Raw genomic sequence first — 12,533 nt, 5'->3', positions numbered from 1 at the left:
TTTTTTCTATAGAAAAAAGTGTCCTCAGGGTCCTGAGGAATTTTTTTCTATAGAAAAAAGTGTCCTCAGGGACCTGAGGATTTTTTTCTATAGAAAAAAATGTCCTCAGGTCCCTGAGGACACTTTTTTCTATAGAAAAAAATGTCATCAGGTCCCTGAGGACACTTTTTTCTATAGAAAAAAATGTCATCAGGTCCCTGAGGACACTTTTTTCTATAGAAAAAAATGTCATCAGGCACCTGAGGACACAATGTCATCAGGCCCCTGAGGACACTTTTTTCTATAGAAAAAAATGTTATCAGGCCCCTGAGGACACTTTCCTCAGTTAGATGATGATGGTTTTTTTTCTATCGAAAAAAATTTTCTGAGGCTTGTTTTTTATAGAAAAAATTTCCTCAGTTGACTGAAGTGGGTTTTTTCTGTAGCAAAAACTTCGTCAGTTAACTGAGATGGGTTTGTTTCTGTAGAACAAATTTCCTCAGTTAATTGAGGTGGGTTTTTTCTGTGGAAAAAACAGAAAAAACTCCCTCAGTTAGCTGATGATGGGGTTTTCTATAGAACAAATTTCCTCGGTTAACTTAGATAGCGTTTTCCTGTAGAAAGAATTTTCTCAGTTAACTGAGGTTGGTTTTTTCTATAGAAAGAATTTCCTCAGCTCCCTGAGGATGGGTTTTTCTATAGAAAAAATTTCCACCGGTCCCTGAGGATGGTTTTTTCTATAGAAAGAATTTCCTCAGCTCCCTGAGGATGGTTTTTTCTATAGAAAGAATTTCCTCAGCTCCCTGAGGATGGTTTTTTTCTATAGAAAAAAATTCCTCAGCTCCCTGAGGATTGTTTTTTCTTTAGAAAAAATTTCCTCAGTTCCCTGAGGATGGTTTTTGTCTATAGAAAAAATTTCTTCAGCTCCCTTAGGATGGTTTTTTCTATAGAAAAAATTTCCTCAGCTTCCTGATTATGGTTTTTTCCTATAGAAAGAATTTCCTCAGCTCCTTGATGATGGTTTTTTCTATAGAAAAAATTTCCTCAGCTCCCATAGGATGGTTTTTTCTATAGAAAAAAATTCCTCAGCTCCCTGAGGATGGTTTTTTCTATAGAAAAAATTTCCTCAGCTTCCTGATGATGGTTTTTTCTAAAGAAAAAAATTCCTCAGGTCCTCAGTTCAGTCATAGGATCAATTTCTCTGCGTATGGCGTATATTTCAAAAACTAATAACACTTTTAATCGATAATAAAACTTACCTTGGATATTTAAGCATTACACGAGGTAACAGGAAATTTCCATCGGCTGAGGTAGCAGCTTGGCTACAGGTCATATCAACAACAACACCGGCTGCTGGACCTGCTGCAGTTGCTGTGTCACTAGAAGTCGGGGCAACATTTTGTTCAAGTCCACAATTGAGACTATCCACAGCCATAGAATTTGCTGCTGCCGCTGATGATGATGACGATGCCGCCGATGATGATACCGAGGAAGAGCAACGTGATGATTTCGCCGGCCTTGCATGCGGTGAGGCAGAGGTGGAGGAGGATGCTGATGAGGATATACCCGATGATGACACTTTCAAATGTTTTATATCATCCTCGTCATCGGCATACGACGAAGAGGTTGATGTTGTGGACAACGATGAAGAGACTGAATTATGGATGCCGGCGGCTGTCGACTTGTGGTTGGTTGTTGTAGTGTTGTTGGGATTGATATTAATTCCACCGAATAAGGCCACACCAAAACGCTGTAGATATGAATTGTGTTTGTTGTTGTTGTTGCCTGGCATTTTTGTTGCCAAGCCACCATGGCTGCTGAGATGAGAATGCTTATCGACTATGAAATTATCACTATTAGAGGACGTTTTGCCCGGAACAGCAGCTGCAGGTGATGATTGTATTGTGGAAGGATGGTTATAGGGATGGTGTTGTTGTTGCTGCGGTTGTGCCGATGATGGCGGTGGTAAATGCTGTCTGTTTTGACTTGAATGTTGTTGTAGCTTAGACTTAACATGCTGTGCTTGACTATTTGTTGTTGTTGTTGACTTGTTATGGGCTCGTCCACTCTTTCCCGTACCCTTACCCTTCCCCTCTTCCTCCTCTTCATCCTCCTCATCATAGGGTAAGACTTCAATTGCATCAAAATCATAGGAATTAAAATAGGCATGTTCACGTGTCCGTTTTACTTTGGCTGCCTCTGAGGTGTGATTATCTATTTCCGATGTGGCATGGCTACCCGAAATTGTGGGTGGGGTTTTGTGGTAAATGGGCATTATGACAGTTCAGTTAAAATTTTCACAACAAGAAATTGAATTTCTATGGTGAAATCGTGGTGACGGAGCAGTGGTGGTGTACCGCCACAGCTAAATCGTGATCGTAGTTTTTTTTTTTAAAAATTGAGAGGCAGCGACATTAGGGTGTTTATTTGTTCCGCTTGAAATGAATATTGCAAAAAGGTATGAGGGTCTCGACTTTCTTATTTCTTTTTTGGTTAATGTTTCGAAAATTGTATTGCTATTTCATCGGTACTTCTAGGGGTCTTAGTTTCATCGCCTTAGTTAGTTGTTGGTCTGCAAAGAAAGAAAAAAACAGAAAGTTTTCTTTTTATAAAATATGTATTGGCGTTTTGTTGATGCTGTTGCTTTAATTGTAAATTCATTTATTATTTAATAGCATTTTTATATTTTTCATTGAAACTATTCATTGCGCCTTGTTTCGTTTAATACATCTGTTGGCTGGCTGTGTTGTTGTGCTTCGATTTTGCAACCTGGGAAAGTTTAATCATAGCAGCCGGCTGGGTATTGTTGTGCTGGTCAGTAACTGTTGTTGCTGGTGAATTAGTGACCAAGTAGTAGTTATTGTTGTTATGTCTTTTTGTATTTGCGCAATGTTAACGATATTCCCACCTCATTGTTATCTAATTACTTTTTATTGTGATCTGACATCCGAGAAATAAAAACATGACAAAGTTTATGCCCCAGGGTGCCAATAAGATTTTTTATAGAAAAACCCACCTCAGGGAATTGAGGTAATTTTTTCTATAGAAAAACCCACCTCAGGGAACTGAGGTAATTTTTTCTATAGAAAAACCCACCTCAGGGAACTGAGGTAATTTTTTCTATAGAAAACCCCACCTCAGGGAACTGAGGTAATTTTTTCTATAGAAAAAACCGAACTCAGGGAACTGAAGTAATTTTTTCTATAGAAAAAACCGGCCTCAGGGAACTGAGGTAATTTTTTCTATAGAAAAAAAAACGACCTAAGGAAACTGAGGTAATTTTTTCTATAGAAAAAACCGACCTCAGGGAACTGGGGTAATTTTTTCAATAAAAAAAACCGACCTCAGGGAACTGAGGTAATTTTTTCTATAGAAAAAACCGACCTCAGGGAACTGAGGTAATTTTTTCTATAGAAAAAACCGGCCTCAGGGAACTGAGGTAATTTTTTCTATAGAAAAAACCGACCTCAGGTAACTGAGGTAATTTTTTCTATCGAAAAAACCGACCTCAGGAAACCGATGTAATTTTTTCTATGGAAAAAACCGTACTCAGGGAACTGAGGTAATTTTTTCTATAGAAAAAAACCGATCTCAGGGAACTTAGGTAATTTTTTCTATAGAAAAAAACCGACCTCAGGGAACTGAGGTAATTTTTTCTTTAGAAAAAACCGACCTCAGGGAACTGAGGTTATTATTTCTATAGAAAAAAAAACCGACCTCATAGAACTGAGGTAATTTTTTCTATAGAAAAAACCGACCTCAGGGAACTGATGTAATTTTTTCTATACGAAAAAACCATCCTCAGTGAACTGAGGAAATTTTTTCTATACGAAAAAACCATCCTCAGTGAACTGAGGAAATTTTTTCTATACGAAAAAACCATCCTCAGTGAACTGAGGAAATTTTTTCTATACGAAAAAACCATCCTCAGTGAACTGAGGAAATTTTTTCTATACGAAAAAACCATCCTCAGTGAACTGAGGAAATTTTTTCTATACGAAAAAACCATCCTCAGTGAACTGAGGAAATTTTTTCTATACGAAAAAACCATCCTCAGTGAACTGAGGAAATTTTTTCTATACGAAAAAACCATCCTCAGTGAACTGAGGAAATTTTTTCTATACGAAAAAACCATCCTCAGTGAACTGAGGAAATTTTTTCTATACGAAAAAACCATCCTCAGTGAACTGAGGAAATTTTTTCTATACGAAAAAACCATCCTCAGTGAACTGAGGAAATTTTTTCTATACGAAAAAACCATCCTCAGCTAACTGAGGAAATTTTTTCTATACGAAAAAACCATCCTCAGCTAACTGAGGTAATTTTTTCTATACGAAAAAACCATCCTCAGTGAACTGAGGAAATTTTTTCTATACGAAAAAACCATCCTCAGCTAACTGAGGTAATTTTTTCTATACGAAAAAACCATCCTCAGCTAACTGAGGTAATTTTTTCTATACGAAAAAACCATCCTCAGCTAACTGAGGTAATTTTTTCTATACGAAAAAACCATCCTCAGCTAACTGAGGTAATTTTTTCTATACGAAAAAACCATCCTCAGCTAACTGAGGTAATTTTTTCTATACGAAAAAACCATCCTCAGCTAACTGAGGTAATTTTTTCTATACGAAAAAACCATCCTCAGCTAACTGAGGTAATTTTTTCTATACGAAAAAACCATCCTCAGCTAACTGAGGTAATTTTTTCTATACGAAAAAACCATCCTCAGCTAACTGAGGTAATTTTTTCTATACGAAAAAACCATCCTCAGCTAACTGAGGTAATTTTTTCTATACGAAAAAACCATCCTCAGCTAACTGAGGTAATTTTTTCTATACGAAAAAACCATCCTCAGCTAACTGAGGTAATTTTTTCTATACGAAAAAACCATCCTCAGCTAACTGAGGTAATTTTTTCTATACGAAAAAACCATCCTCAGCTAACTGAGGTAATTTTTTCTATACGAAAAAACCATCCTCAGTTTTACTGAGGAAATTTTTTCTATACGAAAAAACCATCCTCAGGGAACTGAGGTAATTTTTTCTATAGAAAAAACCGACCTCAGGGATCTGAGGAAATTTTTTTTATACGAAAAAACCATCCTCAGTGAACTGAGGAAATTTTTTCTATACGAAAAAACCATCCTCAGTGAACTGAGGAAATTTTTTCTACACGAAAAAACCATCCTCAGTTTTACTGAGGAAATTTTTTCTATACGAAAAAACCATCCTCAGTTTTACTGAGGAAATTTTTTCTATACGAAAAAACCATCCTCAGTTTTACTGAGGAAATTTTTTCTATACGAAAAAACCATCCTCAGTTTTACTGAGGAAATTTTTTCTATACGAAAAAACCATCCTCAGTTTTACTGAGGAAATTTTTTCTATACGAAAAAACCATCCTCAGTTTTACTGAGGAAATTTTTTCTATACGAAAAAACCATCCTCAGTTTTACTGAGGAAATTTTTTCTATACGAAAAAACCATCCTCAGTTTTACTGAGGAAATTTTTTCTATACGAAAAAACCATCCTCAGTTTTACTGAGGAAATTTTTTCTATACGAAAAAACCATCCTCAGTTTTACTGAGGAAATTTTTTCTATACGAAAAAACCATCCTCAGTTTTACTGAGGAAATTTTTTCTATACGAAAAAACCATCCTCAGTTTTACTGAGGAAATTTTTTCTATACGAAAAAACCATCCTCAGTTTTACTGAGGAAATTTTTTCTATACGAAAAAACCATCCTCAGTTTTACTGAGGAAATTTTTTCTATACGAAAAAACCATCCTCAGTTTTACTGAGGAAATTTTTTCTATACGAAAAAACCATCCTCAGTTTTACTGAGGAAATTTTTTCTATACGAAAAAACCATCCTCAGTTTTACTGAGGAAATTTTTTCTATACGAAAAAACCATCCTCAGTTTTACTGAGGAAATTTTTTCTATACGAAAAAACCATCCTCAGTTTTACTGAGGAAATTTTTTCTATACGAAAAAACCATCCTCAGTTTTACTGAGGAAATTTTTTCTATACGAAAAAACCATCCTCAGTTTTACTGAGGAAATTTTTTCTATACGAAAAAACCATCGTCAGTTTTACTGAGGAAATTTTTTCTATACGAAAAAACCATCGTCAGTTTTACTGAGGAAATTTTTTCTATACGAAAAAACCATCGTCAGTTTTACTGAGGAAATTTTTTCTATACGAAAAAACCATCGTCAGTTTTACTGAGGAAATTTTTTCTATACGAAAAAACCATCGTCAGTTTTACTGAGGAAATTTTTTCTATACGAAAAAACCATCCTCAGTTTTACTGAGGAAATTTTTTCTATACGAAAAAACCATCCTCAGTTTTACTGAGGAAATTTTTTCTATACGAAAAAACCATCCTCAGTTTTACTGAGGAAATTTTTTCTATACGAAAAAACCATCCTCAGTTTTACTAAGGAAATTTTTTCTATACGAAAAAACCATCCTCAGTTTTACTGAGGAAATTTTTTCGATACGAAAAAACCATCCTAAGTATTACTGAGGAAATTTTTTCTATACGAAAAAACCATCCTCAGTATTACTGAGGAAATTTTTTCTATACGAAAAAACCATCCTCAGTATTACTGAGGAAATTTTTTCTATACGAAAAAATACTGAGGAGATTTTTTCTATACGAAAAAACCATCCTCAGTTTTACTGAGGAGATTTTTTCTATACGAAAAAACCATCCTCAGTTTTACTGAGGAGATTTTTTCTATACGAAAAAACCATCCTCAGTTTTACTGAGGAGATTTTTTCTATACGAAAAAACCATCCTCAGTTTTACTGAGGAGATTTTTTCTATACGAAAAAACCATCCTCAGTTTTACTGAGGAGATTTTTTCTATACGAAAAAACCATCCTCAGTTTTACTGAGGAGATTTTTTCTATACGAAAAAACCATCCTCAGTTTTACTGAGGAGATTTTTTCTATACGAAAAAACCATCCTCAGTTTTACTGAGGAGATTTTTTCTATACGAAAAAACCATCCTCAGTTTTACTGAGGAGATTTTTTCTATACGAAAAAACCATCCTCAGTTTTACTGAGGAGATTTTTTCTATACGAAAAAACCATCCTCAGTTTTACTGAGGAGATTTTTTCTATACGAAAAAACCATCCTCAGTTTTACTGAGGAGATTTTTTCTATACGAAAAAACCATCCTCAGTTTTACTGAGGAGATTTTTTCTATACGAAAAAACCATCCTCAGTTTTACTGAGGAGATTTTTTCTATACGAAAAAACCATCCTCAGTTTTACTGAGGAGATTTTTTCTATACGAAAAAACCATCCTCAGTTTTACTGAGGAGATTTTTTCTATACGAAAAAACCATCCTCAGTTTTTACTGAGGAGATTTTTTCTATACGAAAAAACCATCCTCAGTTTTTACTGAGGAGATTTTTTCTATACGAAAAAACCATCCTCAGTTTTACTGAGGAGATTTTTTCTATACGAAAAAAACCATCCTCAGTTTTACTGAGGAGATTTTTTCTATACGAAAAAACCATCCTCAGTTTTACTGAGGAGATTTTTTCTATACGAAAAAACCATCCTCAGTTTTACTGAGGAGATTTTTTCTATACGAAAAAACCATCCTCAGTTTTACTGAGGAGATTTTTTCTATACGAAAAAACCATCCTCAGTTTTACTGAGGAGATTTTTTCTATACGAAAAAACCATCCTCAGTTTTACTGAGGAGATTTTTTCTATACGAAAAAACCATCCTCAGTTTTACTGAGGAGATTTTTTCTATACGAAAAAACCATCCTCAGTTTTACTGAGGAGATTTTTTCTATACGAAAAAACCATCCTCAGTTTTACTGAGGAGATTTTTTCTATACGAAAAAACCATCCTCAGTTTTACTGAGGAGATTTTTTCTATACGAAAAAACATCCTCAGTGAACTGAGGAAATTTTTCGTATACGAAAAAACCATCCTCAGTGAACTGAGGAAATTTTTCGTATACGAAAAAACCATCCTCAGTGAACTGAGGAAATTTTTCGTATACGAAAAAACCATCCTCAGTGAACTGAGGAAATTTTTCGTATACGAAAAAACCATCCTCAGGTTACTGAGGAAATTTTTTCTATGGGAAAATCCCAGCTCATTGAACTTTTGTCAGATTATTGAAAATTTAGTACCCAATTAGTTCATCAATCCATTTTATCCCCCCAATAACTTACCATTTATTGTTTCAATTACCAAACGTCCATCCGGCTTTTAAGGAATTCAAAAGTTCGGTTTTTTGTTCCAATAAAAGTGATGTAAAGAAATTGCTATCATTATGGCAACAATTGTGCTACCGCGCTCAGCTATTTTATGATAACTGCTGATTGAAAAGATGAAGTGTTTTGTGGTGGTCTGGCCAAGGCAATGTGGTGCCGCTTTAGACAATTGGTATGCTGTGGTTATGAGCATGGCATGCAAACTGAATTTTTTCTCCACAGCAAACTCCAGCTCACAAACGACAAGACGCAGATGTGGATCAGATTCAAACGGTCAACTACAATACTTACAATGTTTCATGATTGGGATAGCCAATGTTGGGGAAGTTGTGAAAAACAGAAAGCCAATGAAAAAAAATGTTATTTACTTTGTAAAGAAATTAGATTGAGAAATAACTGTTTGTCATAGAGAAATAAATTCGAAACAATGTTAGAGAGAGGGAAATTTCTTAACGGCGTCAAGTGTTGAAGTAATTTGTAATTTACATAATATTTGCTTTTGTTGTTGTTGGTCATCCTCAGATAAAAAAGTGGCCTAATTGTCGGAAAGTTGCGTTACACAAGAATGAAGAAAATAAATTGTTGCACAAAATGGTCACACTCGGTGACAATTGTGGGCATTTGTAACGAAAGTGGGAAGTATAAAATCTTGGGGAAATTGCCTATGAGTTTTGAACATTTCGTGCTAGGTTTTGTGCCACTAAAGAAACCCTAGCCGCACATTCATACAATTAACTACGGAGCGTGACTGCCACACTTGGACTTCATTAGTTATGAAATCTCCTATAGATGTTGTGTTCCATTGAAATACATTATTTTTCTTAAGAATGATTTATTAGCTTGCTTTTGCCAAAGACTCCCAACTGCAGTCTATGCAGTCTCTCATTACCAATAACCGACCAAGCCAAGAATGGTATGGACAAACAAGCAGCTAATAAGCCAGTATAGGAAAACTTCCTTCCATTAATCATGTTTCGGTTAGAAAATGTTGTAATCCCATATTTTGTGTTTGAAATATATTCCAACAAACAATGAAAACGATGTTCATTCATAAAACAATGGTGGCACAGGCATGTTGTTTAGCCACCTCTCCCCTCCTCAAAAAATAAAAAAAAATACAAATTATTATTATATTATTTGTTTGTGGTTTTAAGTTTGGTTTATTTTCTTTACGCTAACTGATGCTGTTCACAAAAAGTCAACACAGTAGCCATGGTATTTGCCAACAACAACACCAACAATGGTCACAATGACAACCACCAGACGCAACAACAGCATGGCACAAAGCTCATTGCACATTATCCGCTAAACTAACCAAATAAGTTGAAATTTATTTTAACAATGGCTGGCTGGTAAGCAGAATTTGAAAATAACAACAACACCAAAAATTTCAACAATGCCAGATGTGCGAAACGATACATCTTGTGTAAAGCATGGGTAGTTGGTAGGAGGGTAAATGGGAAAGTTAGAAAACTTTTTTCTATAGAAAAAATCCACTGATGAAATTTGTCTACAGAAAAAAACCATCATAAAAAGAAAAATTTTTTCTATAGAAAAAACAACCTCTTCATACTGAGAAAATTTTTCCTATAGAAAAACCCACTTCAGTAAAACGAGAAAATTTTTCTATAGAAAAACCTACCTCAGTAAACTGAGGAAATTTTTTCTGTAGAAAAAACCATCCTCAGCGGCCCGAGGAAATTGTTTCTATAGAAAAAACCATCCTCAGCTATCTGAGGAATTTTTTTCTATAGAAAAAACCCACCTTAGTAAACTAAGTAAATTTTTTCTATACGAAAAAACTCACCTCAGTAAACTAAGGGAATTTTTTCTATACGAAAAAACCCAGCTCAGTAAACTGAGGGAATTTTTTCTATACGAAAAAACCCAGCTCAGTAAACTGAGGGAATTTTTTCTATACGAAAAAACCCAGCTCAGTAAACTGAGGGAATTTTTTCTATACGAAAAAACCCAGCTCAGTAAACTGAGGGAATTTTTTCTATACGAAAAAACCCACCTCAGTAAACTGAGGGAATTTTTTCTATACGAAAAAAACCCACCTCAGTAAACTGAGGGAATTTTTTCTATACGAAAAAACCCAGCTCAGTAAACTGAGGGAATTTTTTCTATACGAAAAAACCCAGCTCAGTAAACTGAGGGAATTTTTTCTATACGAAAAAACCCAGCTCAGTAAACTGAGGGAATTTTTCTATACGAAAAAACCCAGCTCAGTAAACTGAGGGAATTTTTTCTATACGAAAAAACCCAGCTCAGTAAAAAGAGGGAATTTTTTCTATACGAAAAAACCCAGCTCAGTAAAAAGAGGGAATTTTTTCTATACGAAAAAACCCACCTCAGTATACTGAGGAAATGTTTTCTATAGAAAAAACCAACTTCAGTAAAGTGAGGAAATTTCCTCAGGTCCCTAAGGATGGGTTTTCTACAGGAAAATTTCCTTAGTTAGCTGAGGATGGTTTCTTCGCTTGAAAAAATTTCCTCAGTTAACTGAGGATGGTTTTTTCTATAGAAAAAATTTCCTCAGGTCCTGAGCATGGTTTTTTCTATAGAAAAAATTTCCTCAGGTCCCTGAACGTGGTTTTTTCTATAGAAAAAATTTCCTCAGGTCCCTGAAGATGGTTTTTTTCTATAGAAAAAATTTCCTCTGGTCCCTGAAGATGGTTTTTCTACAGAAAAAATTTCCTCAGGTCCCTGAGGATCGTTTTTTTTTCTATAGAAAAAAAATCCCCAGTTCCCTGAGGATGGTTTTTTCTATAGAAAAAAATTCCCCAGTTCCCTGAGGATGTTTTTTTTCTATAGAAAAAATTTCCTCAGGTCCCTGAGGATGTTTTTTTCTATAGAAAAATTTTCATCAGGTCCCTGAGGATGGTTTTTTCTATAGAAAAAATTTCCTCAGGTCCCTGAGGATTGTTTTTTCTATAGAAAAAATTTCCTCAGGTCCCTGAGGATGGTTTTTTTCTATAGAACAAATTTCCTCAGGTCCCTGAGGATGGTTTTTTGTATAGAAAAAATTTCCTCATGTCCCTGAGGATGGTTTTTTCTATAGAACAAATTTCCTCAGGTCCCTGAGGATGGTTTTTTCTATAGAAAAAATTTCCTCAGGTCCCTGAGAATGGTTTTTTCTATAGAAAAAAATCCCTCAGGTCCCTGAGGATGGTTTTTTCTATAGAAAAATTTCCTGAGTGCCCTGAGGTGGGTTTTTTCATATAGAAAAAATTTCCTCAGTTTACTGAGGTGGGTTTTTTCATATAGAAAAAATTTCCTCAGGTTCCTGAGGATGGTTTTTTCTATAGAAAAAAATTTCCTCAGGTCCCTGAGGATGGTTTTTTCTATAGAAAAATTTCCTCAGGTCCCTGATGATGGTTTTTTCTATAGAAAAAAATTTCCTCAGGTCCCTGAGGATGGTTTTTTCTATAGAAAAATTTCCTCAGGTCCCTGAGGATGGTTTTTTCTATAGAAAAAATTTCCTCAGGTCCCTGAGGATGGTTTTTTTCTATAGAAAAAATTTCCTCAGGTCCCTGAGGATGGTTTTTTCTATAGAAAAAATTTCTTCAGGTCTCTGAGGATGGTTTTTTCTATAGAAAAAATTTACTCAGATCTCTGAGGATGAGATCTCAATAGAAAAAACCATCCTCAGGGACCTGAGGAAATTTTTTCTATAGAAAAAACCATCCTCAGGGACCTGAGGAAATTTTTTCTATAGAAAAAACCATCCTCAGGGACCTGAGGAAATTTTTTCTATAGAAAAACCATCCTCAGGGACCTGAGGAAATTTTTTCTATAGAAAAAACCATACTCATGGACCTGAGGATATTTTTTCAATAGAAAAAACCATCCTCAGGGACCTGAGGAAATTTTTTCAATAGAAAAAAACATCCTCAGGGACCTGACGAAATTTTTTCAATAGAAAAAAACATCCTCAGGGACCTGAGGAAATTTTTTCAATAGAAAAAACATCCTCAGGGACCTTATGAATTTTTTTTCTATAGAAAAAGCCATCCTCAGTGACCTGAGGAATTTTTTTCTATGGAAAAAACTATCCTCAGGGACCAGAGGCAATTGTTTCTTTTTATAGAAAAAATTTCTTCAGGTCTCTGAGGATGGTTTTTTCTATAGAAAAAATTTACTCAGATCTCTGAGGATGAGATCTCAATAGAAAAAAACATCCTCAGGGACCTGAGGAAATTTTTTCTATAGAAAAAACCATCCTCAGGGACCTGAGTAAATTTTTTCTATAGAAAAAACCATCCTCAGGACCAGAGGAAATATTTTCTATAG

At 34.9% G+C, this 12,533-nt stretch overlaps 1 protein-coding gene across 1 annotated transcript in view; it reads right to left on the bottom strand.

Annotated features, from left to right (window-relative positions):
• LOC141405935 (uncharacterized) overlaps positions 1-12,533 on the bottom strand; it is a 266,779-nt gene that overhangs the window by 144,243 nt on the left and 110,003 nt on the right. Inside the window, exon 4 of the mRNA XM_073990830.1 lies at positions 1,239-2,551. Within this exon, the coding sequence (XP_073846931.1) occupies positions 1,239-2,254 (1,016 nt within the window). The 5' untranslated portion in view covers positions 2,255-2,551. The remainder of the gene's footprint in view (positions 1-1,238; positions 2,552-12,533) is intronic.

This window comes from Musca autumnalis, unplaced genomic scaffold (assembly GCF_047663935.1).
Source record: "Musca autumnalis isolate F117 unplaced genomic scaffold, ASM4766393v1 scaffold_5, whole genome shotgun sequence".
In the NCBI taxonomy this organism is placed as follows: domain Eukaryota; kingdom Metazoa; phylum Arthropoda; class Insecta; order Diptera; family Muscidae; genus Musca; species Musca autumnalis.
This window is presented reverse-complemented; position numbering and strand designations above follow the sequence as displayed.